This window comes from Mesocricetus auratus, unplaced genomic scaffold, assembly GCF_017639785.1.
Source record: "Mesocricetus auratus isolate SY011 unplaced genomic scaffold, BCM_Maur_2.0 Super-Scaffold_100691, whole genome shotgun sequence".
Taxonomy (NCBI): Eukaryota; Metazoa; Chordata; class Mammalia; order Rodentia; family Cricetidae; genus Mesocricetus; species Mesocricetus auratus.
This window is the reverse complement of record NW_024429267.1, coordinates 34,560,324-34,583,438: the sequence shown is the minus strand read 5'-3', so window position 1 is coordinate 34,583,438 and position 23,115 is coordinate 34,560,324. Positions and strand designations below refer to the sequence as shown.

Below are 23,115 nucleotides of genomic sequence, written 5' to 3'. Positions count from 1 at the left end.
TAAGAAACATATAGGTTCATTAGTGAAGGGCAGACATTTCTTTTTGCAGACAGGAATAAAACAGGAAGGCACCACCACTGGGAGGATCTGCTAAAACCCACGGCAGCAGCAACAGCGCTAGGTCTCTGGCGAGCCTTTCCCACCGTGAAAGAAATACATACCTTGGTTGGGGTACGGTGGCACTAGTGGTCAGGTCTAAATTTGAAACTGATTGGGTAGAGTTCAAAAGTAGTCCCTGATTTAACCAAGAAGGTCCTGTAGAGATATCTGCAAGAAAAAACAAACACCAAAAAAGAAAGAAAATGTGGGCTCTGCACTCTGTGGCAGTTCTGTTGTGGTCTGAAGTAAGCATGGGTTATGTCTTGGTGACAGCTGGACAATTCTCACTGTGAAGAACCTTGTTGGGGCGGGGAAATAAATTCTTGAGCAAGAATGTAAAAAAAAAAAAAAAAACCATAGGAAGGCAGACCAGGGAGAAAGAATTCAAAGTAAAACCTTTTACTGGCTCCTTTTAATTCAATGCTTTCCCCCCAAGACTTCTTTTCTTCTTCTGAACTCATGTGTGCGTATGAAAGCCTGAGTGGGCGTGTATGTATAAGAGGTGCCCAAGGAGGAGAGGGGTGCTGGGTTGCCCTGCAGCCACAGGGAGCTGCCCCAGAGAGACGGTGACTGAGGTCTTCTGCAAGAGCAGTGTGCACTCTTAACTACTGGGCAGTCTCGTCTCCCTAGCCTTCCTTTTTCTTTATGGAAGACCTGACAGGGCAGCTTACTAGGTATAGGAAGAATGTGGTCAGAATGCGGACTATCTTGCACATCTGATGTCCCCACCATGAAAGGCTATGACTGTGATGTTAACAGCCAAAGCCAGGATTGGGTAAAGAGACACAAAACATCTGAAATATCTTAGGAAAGAAGACACAGCTTATGGATCAGGCAGACAGACACACTCTTGTCACCCTTCCCCCAACTCTTACTCTGTGTGCATGTATGGTGTGTGTACAGATGTGTGCCTTATGTTTCTGAGACAGGGTCTCTCAGACAGACCTAGGCTTGCTAATCAGGCTAGGCCAGCAGGTCAGCAAGCCCCAAGGATCCTCCCATCTGTTCCCCTAGCACTGGATGTAAGTGTATATCATCACATCTGGTTTTTTCCACAAGTGCTGGAATTGAATTACAGTTGGTCTCATGCTTGTATAGCAAGCACATTACCAACTGAACGGGCTCAGCACTGCCTTTTTAAGTGTATGCAGGTGAATGCAATACTGTTGCTCATCAATGATTTAGGCTTTTTCCTAACTAGGGTCCCCTCTACCCCCACCCCTGGTAAATGAGGTAATTTTTATAATGCAACCATTTTTAAAATTTATTTTTATTTTATGTGTATGGGTATTTTGCCTGCGTGTGTATCTGTGTATCATGGCCTGGTTCCCATGGAGGTCAAAAGAAGGCATTACATTCCTTGGAACTCATGTGACAGGTAGCTGTTAGAGATCACATGGGTGCTGGGACCTGAACCCCGGTCCTCTAGAAGAGCACCCCATGCTCCTAAAGGCTGAGCCCCCTCTGAGGTCTGCAGTCATGGTTTTAATTTCAGCTCGCAGGAAACCATGAGGGCGTGCCCTGGTGTCTCCTTTTCCCTGCACGATCCATGCTTCTCCCATCACAATAGGTCAGTTCTTACCGCACTGCTACTTGCAAGATGCCTCCCTGTCTAGAATGTTACTCAGAGATAACTGTAACCTGAATGTCTAGGGACCTCAGAATGAATGAATGAATGTGTGTAGTGTTTTTCAACAGTGACTGTTTTTTTGTTATTGCTACTGTTTTTGAGACAGGTGACATGTAACAGCCTTGCTTGTCCTAGAATTCACTCTGTAGATCAGGTTTCAAACTCACAGAGCTCCGTCTGTCTCTGCCTCCCAAGTGCTGGGGTTAAAGGTGTGCGCCACCACACCTGGCCAACGGTGACATTAACAGACAGGAAAAGTTATAGAAACACAGTATTAAAGAAAGATTTTCACATCACTGAGCATGGTGGTGTCCAGCTTTAATCCCAGCACTGGGGAGGAGAGGCAGGCAGATCTCTCAGTTTGAGGGTAATCTGATCTACAATCAAGCAAACTGTAGGACAGCCATGATTACACAGAGAAAACCTGTGTGTGTGTGTGTGTGTGTGTGTGTGTGTGTGTGTGTGTATGTGTGTGTGACCTCACACTGTAAGGCAAAACCTAATGCATACTCAGAAAATATAGTTTGTTCAAATAAGCTTTTATTGTACCTTTAAATTTACACTTTTTAAGTTATTTTACTTCTGCAGCTATGGCATGGCATGAGAGTGAAAGTCAGAGGATGACTTTAAGCAGTTGGCTCTCTCCTTCAGGAGGTCACACTCAGGTGTGTTTCCCCACTAAGCCATCTTGGCAGCCCTTGGCTTGTGTGTGAGTGTCTGGGTGAGTGTGGGTGTGTGCATGCCATGGCCTGCTTGTGGAAGTCGGTGGACTCTGGGAGTTGGTCCCTGCCTTCTAGCTTGTTGAGGCAGGGTCTCTTTTGTTTCTGTTGCTACACTGCATACTTGCAGTTGTTCTGTGAGCTTCTGGCCAATTCTGTGTCTACTTCCTCATCTCCCTGCAGGAATTCTGAGATAAAACATGCACACTCCCACATACGGCTCTTTATGTAGGTTTTAAGGATGAACTCAGGTCATCAGGCTGTGGAACAGTGCTCTTAGCCACTGAGACATCTTCCTATTCCCTTTACTGTACTATTTTTGTAATTACTGTGCAAAAAACATGGGGCTATGTATACTAAGGTTAGAATTCTGTCTAGCTACTGAAAGACTGTCCCCATGTGCGAATGAGCAAACTAAATGACATTAACTTTAGACTGGCCTTCTGAGCCTTTCTTCACAGGCTAAGACAGCTGTGGGGAAGGGGGGAAGACTTCAATTCTAAGAATAGCAGACTGTGAATACATTTAGTAAGTATAAGTCTGAACAAGATAAAATCAAAGCTGGAAACCTGTGCCGCGTACGAATTAGTATACAGAACTGCAGAAACTTTCTGCTGGGTCACGGCTATTCAGTTGTGAACATTACTGATTCTATTTCCTTTCAAAAACTGAAAGCCCACATTATTATAGGCTCTGCACGGTCGTTCTCACACTCTTGTCCAAGAGCCATTCCCTCCCTTGACACTAAAGGCACATGTCCCTTTGAACTGACAGGAAAATCTGTAGCCCAGTCTGCAAATGAGGTCATGAAGAGATCAAACCACTGAGCCTGCTAATCACCCTGAACACTTCCACTGGGAATAATGAAAAAGCTTCTGGTGATTTATTGAGTAAGCCCTTTATTCAGACACTGCTGGACTTCCAGTGCAATGAGGCTAACGAAACAGCAAGATCTGTGCCAGAGAACATGGAGCAAAGGGAGCAGGGAACAGTGCACATATAGCATGGATCAGCTGAGGTGCAAGGGGGTCAGGGGTCACACTCGCAGAAGGCAGATGGTACCAACTTAAAACATGATGTACAACAGAAATCAAATCTCAGTTAACAAACATGTGAGCAAAAGGCTAAAACAAACTACCTTTTTGCTTATATTTGAATGAATATAAGCCTTACAACTAATTTTAAAACTGTTAAAGAGATGTGAAGTCAGGTAGAGTGGTGTGCACCTATGGTCTCAGCTACTCTGGGGGCCCAGGCAGCAGGGTCATCGGAGTCCAGGAGTTCAAATCTAGCCTAGACAACACTGAGAGCCCATCTTGAAAGGAATAGCAATGACAACAACAGCAACAACAAAAAAGATGTGAAATTCTGTATGAAATCAAAGCCCAAAGTACTTTTAAATGTTCAAGTTACCTTTGTAGGATATATAATCTTGTGGGAATTAGCAAAACCACAAACATTTCCAAATTAGTGAAAAATATATGAATTACAGAGCCCATAAAGGTTTCTTTTTATTAACTACATCTAGTATACTCTTTCAATTTATAATAAAAATATTTCTCCGAGAACAATTAAGTAACTAATAAAGACATGAAAAGACGCAAGAACCTAAACCATTAGGGACGTTAGAAAACAGTCACTGCGAGTTACCATTTCACCATGTGAAATTATAAAGACGGACAGGCTTGGTAGCAGAGTATATATGTTTTTAATGAGTAACTGCTTTGCCTGCATGTATGTCTACACTCCAGGAGAGAGCATCAGTTGCCGTTAGAGATGGCTGTGAGCCACCATGTGGTTGCTGGGATTGAGCTCAGGACCTCTGGAAAATCAGCCACTGCTCTTAACTACTGAGCCATTTCTCTGAGCCTAGAGTGCATATTTATCATGAAAAACAAAGCAAAACAAAACAAACATGTATCCAATCACTAGCACCAAAAATTGAGGTGTGGAGGGTAGTGAGAAGGATATTATAAAAAAAACCCTCATACATTACTTAGAACTGTAAAATGGCATAGCCACTTTAAAAACTATTTGTCATTTCACTAAAAAAAAAGAAAGACAAAACTAATAGTTCTACTCCAACAAAGCTGAAAATATGTCTATAAAAACAAAAACCTCAAAAGTCTAAAGAATCCAAATGTGTACCAACCAATGAATGAATGAGAATGTGATACATCCATAAAATGAAACATTATTTGCCAATAAAAAGGATGGGTATGCTGGGAAGTGGTGGCGCATACCTTTAATCCCAGTACTTGGGAGATGGATCTCTGTGAGTTCAATGCCAGCCTGGTCTACAGAGTGAGTTCTAGGACAGGTTCCAAAAGCTACAGAGAACCCTATCTTGAAAAACCAAGAAGAAGAAAAAAGGAATGGGTGTAAGTTGAACCTCCCTAATCTAAAAGTCCCAAGTCTGAAATGTTTCAAAATCTAAAATTTTCTAAGTATTGACATAATGCCAAAAGTGTAAAATTCCTTACTTAACTTCGTATTATAACCAGTCAAAACACATTAAAATACTCTACAAAGTAACTGGGTATATGCATATGAAATACAAATCTCTTGTTTAGATTTAGGTTCCATATCAAATAGCTTTATTAGATTCCAAGATACAAAAAAAATCACAACTACAAAATACAAAACAAACAAACAAACAAAAATCCTAAAAACAAAACAAACAAAAAACCCACCCAAATCAGAACCACTTCTCTTTTTGTTTTCTTTTCTTTTTTTGCTTTTTGAGACAGGATTTCTCTGTGGCTTTGGAATGTGTCCTGGAACTAGCTCTTGTAGATCAGGCTGGTCTCGAACTCACAGAGATTGAGATCCGCCTGCCTCTGCCTCCCCAGTGCTGGGATAAAAGGTGTGCATGACCACCACCGCCCTGCTTGGAATCACTTCTCATCCTAAGCATTTTGAGCAACCAGAAATACTTGAATAACACAAAGGCATGGGATACCTTGGATGAATACAGAGCATAGTATACTATGCAAAGTGGAAGAAGCCATTACAAAGGCCACATAATGTCCAATCTTGTTTATATGTAATGTCTAGAACTGGCAAACCACAGTGACAAAAAACAGACTAGACTACTAACACCACTGAATTACATACTTTTATAAATGGGCATTTACAGAACTGGAGAGATGGTTCAGGGGTTACAACCATTGGCTATTCTTATAGAAACCTGGGTTTAAACCTTAGAGACCACTTTGTAGTTCACAACTGTCTGCAACTCCAGTACCAAAGCATTTTCCCACCTTTTTCTTTTTTTGGTTTGTCAAGACAGTTTCTCTGTGTAGCCTTGGCTGACCTGGCCACAAATCACAGAGACCCCCCTGCCTCTGCCTCTGCCTCCCGGAGTGCTGAGACTAAAGGTTTATGGCCCTGCCCCAACACCCCAGTGGCTATTACAGTTCTTTTATTGCTTGTTTGTTTTTGGTTTTTTGAGACAGGGTTCCTCTGTATTGGAAACTGTCCTAGAACTTGCCCTGTAGACCAGGCTGGCCTTGAACTCAGAGATCCACTTGTCTCTGCCTCCCAAGTGCTGGGACTACAGGTGTGTGCCACCGCCACCACCACCACCACCTGGCATGTCCCAAAGGATTTGACACCCTGTGCTGGCTTCCTTGGGCAAGAGACACACATGTGGTACACAGACACACATGTAGGAAAAACACTCACCCACATAAAATTTTTTAAATGGATATTTTATTTTATGTGAATTAAATATTAATTCAAAGCCTGACTGGGAAAATAAAACCTAGTAAAATCAAATTGAAAAATTTTGGCACCATTTAAGAAAGCTCATGACCCACTGGATGCAGACCCAGTGATTTCAATCTGTAAGTCTGCACGCAGCAGTAGGACACGGATGGGAAGTTCAAAGCAGCACTGTATTTTAGCATGAACTAGGGGAAGGAGCCAACTAAAAGTTTATCAGCACAAATGAACACACTATGATTTGTTCATGCAACAGCAAAAAAAGTGGCCTTGCTGGAGGCCAGCTTTGAGGTCTCAGGCCATTTCCAGTTTCCTGTCTGAGGTTTGAAATATGAGCTCTCAGCCACTGTTCCAGCCTAACTAAGCGCCTCCTGCTTGCTGCACTCAGTAACTACCTCTAAGCCCAAATTAACCCTTCCCTCCATTGTGTTTTAGTGTAGCAACAGAAAATTAGGACATTTCTGCTCTCTGAATTCAGATCTACTGAATACACAAATACAGCATTCCATTAGAGTGGGGGTATATCTTTTTTTTCTTTCTTTTTTTGTAAACTACTCTAACTTCCCCTAGGAGAGGGAATTACAAAGAAAACAAAAACCAAACTTCCACCAAGCTTGTCACTAAAAGCTTTACAAGACTCTCAGCTTTCCAGAGAAAATACATCACTGTGGACCTAAACTTAGTGATGAGTCAGCCAATTTTTTTTTGAACAATACATATTGTATAGTGTAAGTTTGTAATCCTCTAAATCACTGATTGGGGGGGGAGGCCATGAATTTATTAAAGAACGCCACCCAGTGAAGCTAGCACAGGTTCCCTGAACTACACACACTCTGAGGATGGGGTATGTCAGGTCACCAGCATACCTGTGACATAGCCTTCTAATGCTTTTGGAACCAGTGATTTCGCAATTTTCAGATTTTCCAGAGAACACCTGCCTGTCTCCAGACCAAAGGACATTCCCATCCGCTTCAGAACTTCTATGTCATCATGGATCTCAAAGGTGTCATCAAAATTAAAAAGGTATTCAAACCTGCAAAATAAAGCAAGGATGGGAGGGGTGAGTGAGATGGCGCAGTAGTTAAAGGTGCCAGATACTATCCTGACAACTGGAGTTCGTTTCCCTAGATCTCTCCCTCTCTGTCTGTCTCTCCCTCTCTCCCTCCCTCCCTATTTCCCCTCTCTCTCTCTCTCTCTCTCTCTCTCTCTCTCTCTCTCTCTCTCTCTCTCTCTCTCTCTCTCTCTCTCACACACACACACACAAATACCTAAGTTTAATAGTAATTTTTTTTAAAGAATAAAGGAGAAGCCGGGCGTTGGTGGCGCATGCCTTTAATCCCAGCACTCGGGAGGCAGAGACAGGCGGATCACTGTGAGTTCGAGACCAGCCTAGCCTGGTCTACTGAGTGAGTTCCAGGACAGCCTCCAAAACAAGACAGAGAAACCCTGTCTCGAAAAACCAAAAAAAAAAAAAAAAAAAAAAAAAAAGATAAAGAATAAAGGAGGGAGGTGGTGGCACACACCTTTAATCCCAGCACTCGGGAGGCAGAAGCAGGCAGAAGTATGGGGGTTTTGGTGCTACAGAGGAGCTCTGAAAGGTCTTACACCCTGTGCTTTGTTTGTTTAGTTTACTTATTGTTGTCTGTCGTAGACTGGCTTATTAGGCTTAAGGAAATATATAGTGAATGCTCAATTAATTTTCCTGAGTCAAGGACTAGTCACAGCATACTCAGTCAATCATAGAGACCTTTCCCTTTGTTTTGAGATGAGGTTTGCCACATTGCAGAGTTTGGTCTGAACTCCTGGACTCAGGGATCCTTTTAGGTAGTTGGGACTTCAGACACTTGAACTGAACATACTTGAATTAAATGGAAGACAATTTTAATAAGCAAACTCTACTAAACCCTGTCTTGAAGAGCTAAGAATAAAATGTTTTAAATAAGTGTCACAGTGCTCAGTAGGGTGGCTCATGACAGTAACACCATTACTTGGAAGGCCATTCCTAGGAGCTTAAAGCCATCTTAGGTTTCAAGAGTTCCAGTCCAGCCTAAGCTACAGAGAGAGAACCTGTCACAAACAAAAATACCACATATGAAGTACACAGCACCTATCAGAATGCTGTTGAAACGTAGTCAGTTTACATGTCTGGCTACACAGTGCGAGCGAGGAGCAAAGGACCAGCAAGATGCCAAGATGTGACCTAAGCTTGACACCCAGGAAACACCTGCCTGCAGGACAGAACTGTCACCATCCAGCGAGGTCTGAGACCTCCATCTATAGGTCTCAGTTCCATACTGTTCCAGTGCAGGTTCTAAGTAACAGTGGGTTCTACCTTGTTATGGAATTCTCTATTAACAGCATGTGAGGCTGACACTCAAACCAGGGCAAAGTTTGTAACTCAGAGCAAGATGCTAAAGTGTGAGTCTGGATAAAGTAGATTAACAAGCTTACAGCTGACTGGAAGGGGGTCCTTGCCAGAGGACAGATTTCAGGCACCTTTACATGCAGATGGCTTTGTAAACTAAATTTCATTGTGGGAAAGCCTCCTGGCTAATTAAAGATTGCGGACCTACCTCAAACAACAAGCATGTGCAAGCTGCTCCATGAAGGGGTGCCAAGAAAGGCATGAGTCAGTGACCACCTAAGGCACAGAACCAAAACAGATCCCAGCCTGGGTGAACAGTGGCCATAAGCTGCTAAGGTCAATGCTTCCCAATTTTACCGACACTATTTTTCAGTTCTTCAAAAATTTTTTATTTATTGAGACAGGTCTCTCTTAAGCAGTTCTCCTGGCTGGCCAGTGGTGGCCAGTTCATAGCAACCTTTCTGCTCAACCTCGGTTTACAGGTGCTACATGCTCAGCTGTGGAAGCCCTTTACGGCAAGAAGAGAATTTTGTAGTCCCTCATATAACAGGAGACTAACTTTTTAGAGAGTAATTACAGTGTGACACTTACAGGTCACTTCTGAAGATATTAACACTCTGAAGACTTCTTGGTGTTAGGATATGATGATAATCCTCTTAGATACAGGTTTCTGTAGTCTGTGGATGTGAGTAATAACTCTGACATGTAACATTTTACTGGGCTAGCTGTTGTGTGAATTTATAGTTTTTTATAAACTGGCAAAATAACTGATTTTAATTTTTTAGGTCTTGAATTCTTACATGTTATTTTAGTGAGTGTGGAGATTAATGAGTAACTTTTTAGAGATGGTGTCTCCTTCTACCATGTGCGCTTTGAGGATTAGATCAGGTCATCAGGTTTGCTAGCAAGCATCTTTATCTACTGAGCCATTTTGGTGGCCCAAATTTTTATTTTGTAGAAGAAGGAATGAGATCTCAGAGAGGCTAAGAAATGTAAAGAATGAAAACCGATAGCCCTAAGAACAGCAACTAGCACTTAGAAAATGCTGCAATGAACCAGATCTTTTTTATTATTATTTTTTTTTATTTTTCGAGACTGGGTTTCTCTGTATTGTTTTGGAGGCTGCCCTGGAACTCACGCTGTAGACCAGGCTGGCCTCAAACTCAGAGATCCTCTTGCCTCTGCCTCCCAAGTGCTGGGATTAAAGGCGTGCGCCACCAACGCCCGGCGAACCAGATCGTTTAAAAGCATCATGTCACTCATCCTCACAAGGCTGTAAACAGAGCTCATGAGCAGGGAGGGAGAGGACTCTGTGGGGAAGGCAGGGAAGGCAGGGAGAGGAGCTCCAATCCACCACCGAAACCCGCTTTGTCCTCTATGCACCTCTAACTTCTTCATGAAGAAAGGGTAAGATATAATGAATGTTCTACTTTGAAGAGTGCTACTTCCTATTTGTCAGAGTGAATGGGGTCAAATTCTATTTGTACGAGTTTACATGGGTGGAGGCCACACAAGGGCATTGGATGTCCTCCTCTATCACCCTTCAACTTAGTTTTTGAGACAGGCTCTCACAGGGAACCTGAAGCCCACTGAGTAGGCTGGCTAAGCAAGCCCTGGCAAACTTCCTGCTCTGTCATCATTATCCTTCCTCACCCTTGCCCCAGGCTGGGGTTATAGGTATCCGAGACACACCCAGGTTTTATATGGGTGAGGGATCCAAACTCAGGACTCCTTAAGGTTGTTCATCAATAAACAAACAAAAGTAGCAGGTGTTATGGCACATACCTTTTAATTTCAGCATGTGGAAGATGAAATCAATGCCATCGTTGGCTACATAGTAAGTTAGAGGACAGCCTGGACTATGAATCCCCTTCTTAAAAAGCCAAATAAAAACCAAATAGAATCATACTTAAGTATGATATAATAAATGAGACAATTAATGCCTCATACTGGTCTGATATATTTTCATAATAAACTGTAACAGTAACTCAACCAATGAACCAACTTCTTCCTCATTGATGGACTAACTTATTGAGTTACTTGCTCAATTACCACATAAGTGTCACACATATGACAGCTTGGAGCCAGGTATCACCACACATATCACAGGCAAGATTGACATGGGGTAAGGAACTATGAATGGTAAATGATGGAGCTCACTCTTGCTGAGGACACATTTCACATACCCCATGGAAGCTACCAGTCTTAAAGGGCTGTAGACAGTGGAGTGCATCATCTTTACGTGGGGGAACAGAAGGCCAGTGTTGACGTGCAAGAGAAAGATGCCATGCGACAGGGTTCTTGCAGAGGGTTTTTTTTTTTTTTAAATTAGGGAAAGGGATCAAAGAAAGGAGAAAGGGAAGGGGAGAGACCAGCCTCCATAGACAGGAGGCAAAGGAGATAGGAAAGAGGAAGACAGAGGAGAGAAATGGAGACAGGGGGAGGGAGGCAGATGGCCAGAGAGAGGAGGATGGGAGATGGGCAGGGCCCTTTTAAAAGGGAACATAGTGAATATGCCCAGGCGGTGCCTCTTAGTGGCTGCAGAACCCCAAGGACAGGCCAGTACAGATGCCTGAATACTAACAGTCAGCCCTGTACCCCTCCCCTAGTTTCCCACTCACTTGTCACTGGAGATGCTGCAATCTATGACTGTTTTTCTGCTTGTATTAATGATTATAAATGGCAGCTGGATGGTGGAATTCAGAGCAGGAGGGCCTTGGTTTTGTTGCTCATTTTGTCGATTTCTCTGTACCAGGTTTTTAAAAGCAATTTGCTGTAATGTTCAATAAACAAAAGGTAGTCATTTAATATGAAAAAGTGACTTAGGATGTAAGTGAATTAACATAATACATTTTAAATATCTATATCAAAATTAGAGTATTTAAACAAGCAGTCCATCTATACTAGCAAATAAAAAAGTTAAACATGATGAAAGATTACGTTCAAAAAACACATTGCAAGAGTAAAACACATGTGTTTCTTTCTTTTTTTGAGACAGGGTTTCTCTGTATAGTCCTGACTGTACTGGAACTCAACTAACTGGGCTGTCCTTGAACTCAGAGATCCACCTGCCTTTGCCTCCCAAGTACTGGGATTAAAGGCATGCATCACTGTGCCCAGTTAAACACAAATTCTGATGATATCTAACTAAGGTAAATGTTGGGGCCTCTGGTTTCCATTTCCCAGAGAAACAGGCTCTCAGACACATGGGAGAGCCCAGCAGCACAGACAACAGTTCTCTTCAGAGTGGCCTCAGGTAAGTTTAGCTCAACTCCACTCATACAGCATCCTCAGAGTTTAGGGTGAAATACATCTCATTTGTTCTATCTAGGCCAGAGATACACAATTCCTTTAAAGTAGGGAATTATTCTCAAGATGACATCTGGGATACTCACGACAAGAAACAGATGAAGCAGCAACAAAACCAACTTCATTTCAGGTTTGGGGCCTTAACTAAAGTTTGATTTATAAAACTATCTTAAAATGGCTGGGTTCTATCTCCCTAGAAAATAAACACTGTCTCTTAATATTCCTTATTTAGAAGGAATACCAATTTATTCTAGTATTAACTGTCCAACTACCATTATCAACAACTATCAAAACTACCACTATCACTACAATTATCAAACTTAAGTTACATTTCTTTGCTATTTTGGTTCCCAAGAAACAAAAGTAAGGGGCTGGAAAGATGGCTCAGTAGTTAAGAGCATTGCTCTTCCAGAGGATCCAGGTTCAATTCCCAGCACCCACACGGCAGCTCACAACTGTCTGTAACTCCAGTTCTAGGTTATCTAACACCCCCACACAGACATACATGCAGGCAAAATACAATGTACACGAAATAAATAAATACAAAAAACTGAAAGTAGTTTATATTCATTCCTCAACTCATTTTACATCCAGAGAAGAATGTGCTGAAATTGGAAGTGAGAAAAAGAATGAAGTAGTCAAACATTTATATAACTTCTCCTCCCTTCTAGGCAAGTGTCAAGGTTGATCTCTAACTTGCTGTGTAGCGAAGAATGATCTTCAATTCCAGATCTTTTCACCTCTACCTCCTGAGTTCTGGGAATATAGATCTGCCATTACGTCCTGTGAGAACACAGTTTTTTAGACTGTGGGTTGAGATCCCATATGAAATTACATAAATGAATGTGTGAGTTACAAAAAAAAATTGGCAACAGTAAAAGGTTTCTGAATTATAACGACAAATAGTTAATTCAAAATCTACCACACCATGAACCAGGTGTTTCAGCCAGTGCTGCCTGTGTTGTGCCGTGGAATATCCCTGAAGCTGGGGTTCACAGAGCACAGGGTGACCACTGTGTACTGTTTATGCCACCACACCATACAACAATGAACAATAACTGTTTTTTAAATTTATTTATTCTTATTTTATGCACATTGGTGTTCTGCCTGCATGTATGTCTGTGTGAGGGTGTCAGATCCTGGAGTTACAGACAGTTGTGAGCTGCCATGTGAGTGCTGGGAACTGAACCCAGGTCCTCTGGAAGAGCAGTCAGTGTTCTTAACCTCTGAGCCAACTCTCCAGTTCCCCAGTCACTGTTTTTCCACTCGTGTAGAAAATATAATCAATTATGGAAAACAAAGAATTGTAATATTTTTTATCATCATTACTTAGCATATAAACATAAAATTAGTTTAATGTATGTGCCTTAAGTCCCAGCATTTAGGAGCCAGAGGCAGTCCAAGTCTGAGCCAGACTTGTCTGTAAAAGTGAGTTCTAGCCGGGCGTTGGTGGCGCACGCCTTTAATCCCAGCACTCGGGAGGCAGAGGCAGGCGGATCTCTGTGAGTTCGAGGCCAGCCTGGTCTACAGAGCGAGTTCCAAGACAGCCTCCAAAGCCACAGAGAAACCCTGTCTCGAAAAACCAAAAAAAAAAAAAAGAAAAAGAAAAAGAAAAAAAAAAGTGAGTTCTAGAACAGTCAGAGGCTATGTAGAGAGACCCTGTCTCAAAACAACAACAACAAAGTTTTTTGAGATTAATAAATCATTAAATTGGTTTTGTCTTGAGATTAGGACAGAATTTTAATAATTTTTGTTATATCCTAAATATACTTCTACCATCAGGTATGATATATTTATACAACATGACAGTCTCAGCACTGCCAATTATAAAATCAACATAACAACTCTGAAAGATGTTGAAGATATTTTCTGACCTGCAGTATCAATTATTTGGTCAAACTGTAACTCTTTCAAAAGTTAAGTTTACTACTATTATGGTATGTGTGTGAAGATCACAGGGCAACTCTGGAGAGTTGGTTCTCCCTTTCCACCTTCTGTGGTATTCTAGGAACTGAACTCAGACCAGCAGATTTACATTCAAAGTGTCTCTACCTACTAGCCGTCATGTTAGTCTCAATCTCTATGTAAAAATAAAAAGCCAAGTTCATCATCAGCTTGCAAATTTGCTTTTGTCTTCAATAAATGATAAAATTACTTTCCAACAGAATTATTTTAAAATAAATTTCTTCATGGTTTATTATCAGCAAGTGTTTGATTTGTATATCTACATACTCATGCCATATCAGATTCCTCAGACTGAAATGAGTCATTAAGTGGAGGGACCTGAACTAGACCACATTATCTTGGGAGCTGTCTGACACTCTACCCAACTTTGGCCCTCATGCTGTGGGAAAGCATAAATATATAGAGGAATATAAACAGTGATAAGGCAGAGTCCCTATATACTTACGACTCCCTATTTAATTAATAGCATCAAAATTGTTACAGATGATGAAAACAGTTAAAACATATTGTTATTTTAGCCTTTTTGTTTTTGCAGTGCTGGGGATGGAACCAAAGGCCTTGTTCTCACTAGGCAAGTACTCTACCACTGAGTTACAACCCTAACCCAATATTGTTATTTTAATAGTAAAAATGAAATTACCTCCTATGTACTTTGAATTGATTTCTTTATTTGTTGCCCTTTAATTGACTCCTTTTGTCTTTTTGTCCTTTTTAAGACTCAATATCATCTGTTCCAGAAGCTGAACAACTTTAATTGTGCTCCTTATGGAAAAGGTTTAAAAGGCAGTAAACTTTAAATATGTACATAAAAGGAAGGCATGAGTTATCTAAGGGTATAATGTAGTCAGATGACTTATCTCAATTGTCAGCTTGATGAGGATCACCTGGGAGATGGATTCCTGGGCATGCTTGTGTGGGACTGTCTTGATAAGATTAAGTCAGGTGGTATTCTAGTTACTTCTGTTGCTGTGATAAAATATTCTAACCAAAAGCAACTCAGGGAAGGAAAGGGTTTATTTCAAGTTACAGTCTATTACTTACTGTGTGAACTCAACAGGAACTTGAAGCAAAAACCATGGAGGAATACTTTCTTGCTAGCTTGCAGATCCATGCTTAGCTTTTTTATGTAGCCCCAGACCACCTGTCCAGAGACTAGTGCTATCCACAGTGGGCTGCACTCTCCCCATCAATTAACAATCAAGATAATCCCTAACAGACATCCCCAGATGCCATTTGACCTGGGAAATCTTTCAATGGAGACTCTTGTCTTAGGAAGTCTAGGCCATGTCAAGTTGATAGTTAAACTTAACCAGAACATGTGAGAAAAGTAACAAAGATAAAGGGGAGGTGGTAGCATGTAGATAATAGTTAACCTGTGTCATAGGAACAGCGAGTTGTGACATACTAAGAAAAATCAAATCAGTTAGACAACAAAAAATTAATGTACATGGACAGCTTGCATAATTTGTTTTCTATGACTACTTTGTAAATCTCATTTGATAAAAGGAATAAAAATGAAACATTAAGAGGAACTAAGTTGGATGTCTACCAAAAACCTGCAGTTACTGTTTCCAGTAGTAATAATTTGAGTTTCATTCACAGATGAGAAAAATGGCTCTAAGACTATTCTGGAAGTCACTACTTGATTGCCTTCACAATGGGCAGAATTAGACCCTCAGACACTTAGACAAAAAAAAAAAATTCCTAGTAGTCATAGTCTCAATAACTCCTGTATGTTGTGAAAAACAGATGGATTAGCTGGGCATGGTGATGCATACCTTTAATCCCAGCACTCTGAAGGCAAAGGCAGGTGGATATCTGAGTTTGAGGCCAGCCTGGTTCTACATAGTCAGTTCCAGGACAACCAGGGCTATGTAGCAAGATCCTATCTCAAAATAACAAAATCAAAACCAAAACAAAACAACAAAACAAAAAACAAAAACAGATGCCTCGGGAGATCTTCAATTACAATGTTATCCTTCACTTGGCCCAATTCTATAAGAGGGAAAATGTTCTAATATTCCCTATGGCCAACTTTCTTTTGTCTTCAAGGCTGACAATTGTCAGTTAGGTCCTGCTCCTTTGACAGCCTCTGCACCTTTGAAATCAGGAGACCCCCCCCCCCATCTAGCCCTATAATCCCTCTTTCCTTCAAAACCTACATATCCCTAGCTGAGCACAGTGGTGTACACCTTCAATACAGCATTTAAGAGGCAGAGGCAGAGGCAGGTGGATCTCTGTGAGTTCCAGCCAGTCTGGTCTACAAAATGAATTTTAGGACAGCCAGAGCTATTATACAGAGAAACCCTGTCTCAAAAAAGCAAAAAAACAAACAAACCCCCCCCCCCCACATATCCCAACTTGGCGGCTCTCATTCCCCCCAAACTCTGCCCATCATATCCTAGAGGAACTTAAGAAGTTCAACTGGACTACCTTGAGGCCCTGACATGGTTCCCTTGCAAGAGATAAGGGGAGAATTCAGACCCACCTATGTTTTTGGTGTTTCTTGTTTTTTGGTTTTTTGAGTCAGGGTTTCTCTGTATTGCTTTGGAGGTTGTCCTGGAACTCGCTCTGTAGACCAGGCTGGTCCCAAACTCAGAGATCTGCCTGCCTCTGCCTCCCGAGTGCTGGGACTAAAGGTGTCAGCCACTAACACCTGGCCAGACCCACCTATGTTTAGAGAGTCTTTTTGTATTAGCCGGGCTTAAAAAATGCTAAAAATGGAATTAGATAGTTTCACTGACAAACCAGTATATACAGACCAGTATATATAATACAGACCTTCTAGCACCTAACAGTCTTTACAGCCTGGCCTGGAGAGGTTTCATGCTCATTTTAGATCAGACCTTGACCTTAGAAGAAGGTAGGTAAAGGAAAGGGCATTGGAAGAGAAAGCACTCATATTTCTGTGGATTTAAGGAAAATGGAGATCAAACGACTCGATTATTAGCTGAAGGCCATTTGCCAGAGAGAAAGTAGACCTCCTATTATTTTTCTCCAGAGACTAAAGAGATGACTAAAAAGCATACACATGGGACACCAGAGTCCTTGGAGGACGTCCTCCCGAAAGACATAGTCTTCCCCAACCAGTCCCAGATAGCCATAGAAAACTGCAAAAACTGGTGGCTAGGCCAATGCACTTCAAACAGGACCTGCAAAGGGTGAGGTAAAAGAATAAATAACATAATAACCTGCTGGCTGTTATGAGAGCCACCCAAGAAAGAGCCATCTTGGAGTCGGACATGCTCCCTCTGTGGCCAGCCAGTGTACTTCTGGAAGGAATGCCCCAAGGACAGAACTATGAGAATTATGTTTCACTCTGAGCTGAATCCCTTCCCAAATGCCAAGGCAATAACTGGAGGTCAAGAGGGTCCTTGAGTGACAAGAGCTTGAAAACAGCTTCCCCATTGATGGGTCCTGGGATTTCCCTCTCCAGGATCCCTAATACCAGTTCACTTGATGAGCCTCAGATAACTTTATAAAATGGTACACCCTGAACTTCCTAGTGGATACAGAAACCTGACATTTCATGTTGCCCCTTTGTCCAAGTCCCTGGTCCCAGAAACAACAGTTTTTTCCCCCCACAGACAAACTGGGCTAGCTCCTGAGATGTATTTTATAGCCTCAATGGGGAGACCTTCTATTCAACAATCATTCCTCATTTTGCCTTCCCTTTGGTGCAGACATCTCTTAGCATGAAATGGGACTTGTCCAGCTTCTGACAGGGAACCTATCTCTGAGTCTGGTGGCGACACTGTAGATCTTTTAGTACAGGCTAGATGGAGAGACTGTAGGTCAGACCACAACTGCTTTACCAGTTAGGATACACCTAAAAAATCCCCCTTAGGGACAAAACAAGAAGCAGCAAAACTCCTGGATATTGCAGCTTCTGGGATGAACACCCAAAGTTGGAACCTGGGAGTTGGAGATGGGGAAAAATATGACAGTCAGTTGGGCCATCTGAAAGGCTAAACATTCAAAATCAATGAGCTATGATATGTGGGGCTGTACTGGTATTCTTCTAGATACTACCTGATGGTACTACAACTACAAAACATACTGGCTTTGGAAGTAAATAAGCAGAGAAACACTGTGTGTGCTAGGAAGGTAATGAAAAACTATGCTAGATCTTTACCTGAAGGAGAAGTTCTTGTAGTTGGGCACGCTTCTGCTTAATCCGCTCTATCCTCCTCTGCTTCTCTATCTTTAAAACAGAAGTTATAAAAAACAACAAATAAATCCTTAAATCATTTTTTAAGATTTAACTTTATTTTATGAGTATTTTACCGGCATATATGTCATGTGTATGTAATGTCTGGTGTCCTTGGGGGCCAGAAGAAGGCACTGAATCCCCTTGAGTTATAGACGGTTGTGAGCCACCATCTGTGTGTCAGGAACAGAACCCTAGTCCTCTTTAGGAGCAGCAAGTGCTCTTAGTTACTGAGCCATCTCTCCAGGCCCCAAACAAATCTTTAAAATGAAGTTATACTTTCATCCACTGTTGTTGTATTTTGAGATAGGGTCTCTCTATGCAGCCCATGTTAGGCTCAGACCCAAGATTTTCTTGCCTCTACCTCTTGAGTACTGGGTATATATCATATCCATCTTACTTTCTTCTTTGGCACATCAGGTAAAATACCTTTCTTGTCTGCTCCAACAAATTATTTCCCATTGGTCCTTATGTACTCTGGTCTACACTCTAGGTCCTCCTTTTCATAGCTCTACTAACCGCCACACCCTTTGTATTACTTAAGAGTCACATGAACATCTGTGTGACACTGCTGAAAGAATAAAGGCTAAGCCCCTAGTTGCCAGTTATGCCCACATCCTCTCTGAGCTCACTGTCACTACTTAGCAGATCATACCTAATCCTTCCTGCTCTGTACCATTTCCCTCCCCTTCTACCAGGAAATCCATTCATCTAACTTTGCTGCTGTTATTGTTTGTGCTTTTTTTTTTCTTCTTCTTCTTTGAGACAGATTGGGTACTCAGGCAAACCTTGAACTATATGTGGTGATGACCCTGACTCTTAATCTCCTCCTGCTTCTAAGTGCTGGGATTACAGGTATGAGCCATGATCACCTCCATGCTCAAACTACTCACTGACATTTTGTTGCTCAGTTTCATATTGGTGAAATAAACTGCAAATTGTATCTCTAAAATTATTCCAATTCAAAATTCTCCACAGAATAGCAGACATGAACAATTGGGAATATTTTAGTATTACATGATTATATTTCTAAATGAAAATGTCTTGCATGTAAAACAAAAAACCAAAAACCTATCCAACACCACTTCTTACCTCCAGGTTTTGACATTCCTGAGCAGAATTGGTAGGCAAGCCAATCCACTTGATTTCTTTTTTTTCCTTTGAAATTATGTTCATTGCCATAAGCACATTTAAAGCATCATAAACTCTTCGTCTAATGTTCTTCTGATCATAAGCCTGCTAAAAATATTCTTAGTAAGTGTTGAATCTTACAGGTTATCTTTCACATGCTGCTGGTGTTGATGACGTATGTCCCAACTGCTGAAAAAAATTCTATGTCCAGTGAAAACATCTTTAAAATTCAGAATGTAAACATCTCAATTTTTTTTTTTTAGCTTGGTTGTTCTTGCCATAGTGTCCAAGTGGAGCCTTGAGAGGCATTTGTGGAAGCCCATCTCTTCTTGCACCAAGTGAATCCTGTGATTGACTCTGGTCATCAGGCTTACCGACAATGTGCCTTTGTTGGCTGAGCTATCTTGCTAGCTCTGAATACATTCTTTATTTGTTTGTTTATTTTCTAAGTGGTTCTGAAGATTGAACCCAAAGCCTCATGGGGCTAAGTAAGTGTTCTCACTGAGTTTCCCTATCTCTACCTCTGAAGACACTTTAACACAAAATAACCTCAGAAACAAATATACTAACTAACACCAGATTGACACTGAAAAATACTAATGAACGTCTTTGGGTGGAAGATAGATAGGTTATTTAAAATGGAAGCTTGGAGATGTAGAAAATGTAAATATATATATCTCAGCTGTATAAAATCAGTTATCATATGGAATCCAGAATATATGCAAATTAATATCCATGACAAATGCATTATTAGGAAAAATTTTATACTTTAAACACAACAAGGGCTAGGGAGATACCTGAGTGGGTAAAGTGCTTGCAATGCAGCTCTGCAGTGGTGGCGCACACCTTTAGTCCCAGCACTCGGGAGGCAGAGGCAGACGGATCTCTGTGAGTTCGAGACCAGCCTGGTCTACAAGAGCTAGTTACAGGAAAGCCACCAAAGCCTCAGAGAAACCCTGTCTCAAATAAAAACAAAAACAACCCCCCAAAAACCTGAATCCCCATCAAACGTAGAAGAGTCAAGTGCAGCAGGCATGCTTCTGTAACCCAGTTCAAGGGCGGTGAAGACAGGTGGATCCTGGGTGCTCACTGGCCTCCCAGCTAGTCAATCACTACTCTTCAGGTTCAGTGAGAAACCCAGGCTCCAGCTGAGTATACCAGGAATGGTACCATACATCTCTAGTCCCTGCACAGGGGAGGCAGAATCAAGTGATTCTTTGTGAGTTCCAGGCCAGTCAGAGAGGCAAACTGAGACCCTGTCTACAAATAAAAACATAAACAAACAAATAATAAAAATAAGGTGATTTAACCTCTGGCATCTGCACACCCATGCATTAGCCTACACTCACACACATTTTGACAAACAGTCAATATACACATACACATGCATATCAAAAATGCATGTTTTAACATCTATGTAAATCTGTGCTTCTGACAGTGTGGTTCATGGAATAGTGCTGACTAGCTATTTTCACACTATAATGAGAACAGGAATTTGTCCCAAAATAGTTCTGTACTCTCAGGACAACAATTGGTTCAGCTAACCTTTTCCTTTCTTTTGGTAATAAGACTTTTATTGAATGAATAACTTACATTTATTTGTATCATGAGGTTCTTATTGTAAATAGGAAGTTCTGGTTCTTTTTTTTGTTTTTCTGTTTTTTCAAGATAGGATTTCTCTGTGTAGCCCTGACTGTCCTGGAACTTACTCTCTAGATCAGGCCTGGTGTATCACCAGTTTTGTCTTGAAGACAAAACTGAATCAATTAAATGTCAGGATAATAAAGGATAGTGGGGAACACTGAATCCCTCTAAATACAAAAGCTAAATCAACAGAAAATTGAAATTATGGAACTGGATGTAAATATTGCATCCTTGACATTAGAGACTAATCTACAATCAATTTCTGGGTGATAGCCTAGTATTCTGAACTTTTCTATTTTGTTTTTTTGACATGGGGGCAGATTAGCCTTGTACTCACTATATACTGCAAGCTGGCTCAAAACTGTGGATTATTTCTTGCTTCAGTCTTCTCAGTGCCCCCAAATTTGCAAGTTTCAAAATTATTGGGGGGCTAGCAACATGGACCAGTTCCCAGATGAGCCTGATGACCTGAGTTCAGTCTCCAGAACCCAGGTGAAGGTGGGGGCGGGAACTGACTCTACAACATTGTCCCCTGACCTCTGCATATATGTCATGGCATGGATATGTCCAGACACTCATGCATGCAAACTAAAGTAATAAAAAAATTCAAAATATGTATCTGTTCAAATACAAAGGAAGAGAACATTTCCAAAACAAACCAAAAATTAACAATACAAATTTCCTTAACATGAAGTAGGAAACTCTCAATTACAGGATTCCTTAGCTTCCTAGACTCCTTAGATCTATCACACAGACTTAAGGTAAAGTGGATCATCATGTATCCATATGAAATTCATGATCTACCTACCGAATCAGCTGCCAGATGGTTACTTGAATTGGTAAACTCGGATACCAGCTCATCAGCTACTTCATTATATGATGTTGTGCCTTTCCGCTGAACTTTCTCACACACTTTCATTGAAAAATGTCTCAAGCCTTTCCCATTTTTATCACCTTTTTTGCTTCGTTTACTAGGAAAGAAAAAATATTTATGAAAAAATTCATATTCTATTACAATATGCAAAAATAAAACCAGAAGACACTCATTTAGTTTCTATGTTTTAGTTTCAAATGAAGAAAATTTAAATTGAATAGGGAAAAATTTTTTCTAATATAAGTTTCCTTTTATTTTGAGATGGAAAGTTTAAGTTTTGAGATGGAAGTTTGAAGTTTAAGTTTTATTTTAAGAGCTTAACAATACACAGAGTGCTTTTCTGTTATGTCATTCATTAATTAAGCAAGTAATGAAAAATAAAAAATTACTGTTATATGCCAGTCACTATTAAACACTAGATATAAATTTGTGCAAAGTTACAATAACTCTGCCTTCTAGAGACTGTGTCTTAGTTAATATTTATCATTTCTTTGGCATTAAAACTATCAGTCTCAGTTCTTAGCCATTAAGACTTGAGGAGTCAGTTTAGTTCTAATAATATGTGAGCATCAAATGTATGTACAACTGTTTTAAGAACCATAATTATAAAAATTCAAGTAAAATTCTCTCCCTCAATGAGTGCTAGAGCATGATGATGAAACGCAAACATATTGGTGGACAGTTCCAAAGGTGAAAGTGCCAGGCCAGGTACTAACATGATCTGTGGGACGTGGGAAGAAGGACAGCTTTCTAGCCTGTAGGAAAATGACTTGTGGGGAAGCCATCAACAGTGTGTAAAGGTCAAAGGAAGGCAGTGCGGACAGATTCAGTTAGGAGAAGCAGCAGCAAATACAAGATGGAGAAAACAGGTACCACATATAAAAGGGAGGAACAAGCAGGGTGGGCACCAACAGAATGCAAGGTGAGTAATGTCAAGCAGGGGAAGAGCACTACATAGACAAGGCTAGCCTCGAACTCATGGAGATCCAGCTGCACTACACCTGCCTCCAGATGTTCTTAATCAGGTATCTAAAAGCAAGAAGGTCCACCTTAAAGCTTGGCTACAACTTCTAGTAGCAGCCCAGGGAAAAAGATCATAGAAGAAGGAAACGTTGCTTTTTGCCAGCTTGCCGTTGCTCTCACTGGCGAAAGCTCATTTATCCCATTGTTGAGGTATTCCTTCAATAGTATTAGAATCCAACTTCTTCAGGATGTCAACATACACCAAAGACCAATAGCACTGCAGGAATCCTCCAAGACTCCAGCACCAGATTGGCAACGCTGAGACATCCAGCTGAATAACTATCGGCCTCTTGACATTTTCCACTGTGAAAACAGCCATTGCTGGAATATCCAGACTACACAATATAAACCAGTCTAAACTGCCTTTGAAGTGTGTGTGTGTATTTTATTCTCCTAGTTCTGCTCCTTTAGAGAACCCTG

The 23,115-nt window shown here is 41.1% G+C and overlaps 1 protein-coding gene across 13 annotated transcripts in view; it reads right to left on the bottom strand.

The window, feature by feature from the left end:
* Window positions 1-23,115, bottom strand: part of Tfdp2 (transcription factor Dp-2) — a 115,170-nt gene that overhangs the window by 5,612 nt on the left and 86,443 nt on the right. For 12 of the 13 annotated variants that reach the window (XM_040739657.1, XM_040739663.1, XM_040739660.1 and 9 more), the window contains 6 exons: window positions 21,607-21,769; window positions 19,116-19,262; window positions 17,949-18,017; window positions 11,161-11,312; window positions 7,041-7,207; window positions 162-267 (listed from right to left, as the gene is read on the bottom strand). In XM_040739657.1, the coding sequence (XP_040595591.1) occupies window positions 162-267; window positions 7,041-7,207; window positions 11,161-11,312; window positions 17,949-18,017; window positions 19,116-19,262; window positions 21,607-21,769 (804 nt within the window). The remainder of the gene's footprint in view (window positions 1-161; window positions 268-7,040; window positions 7,208-11,160; window positions 11,313-17,948; window positions 18,018-19,115; window positions 19,263-21,606; window positions 21,770-23,115) is intronic. The other variant, XM_040739658.1, reaches the window with a different exon arrangement.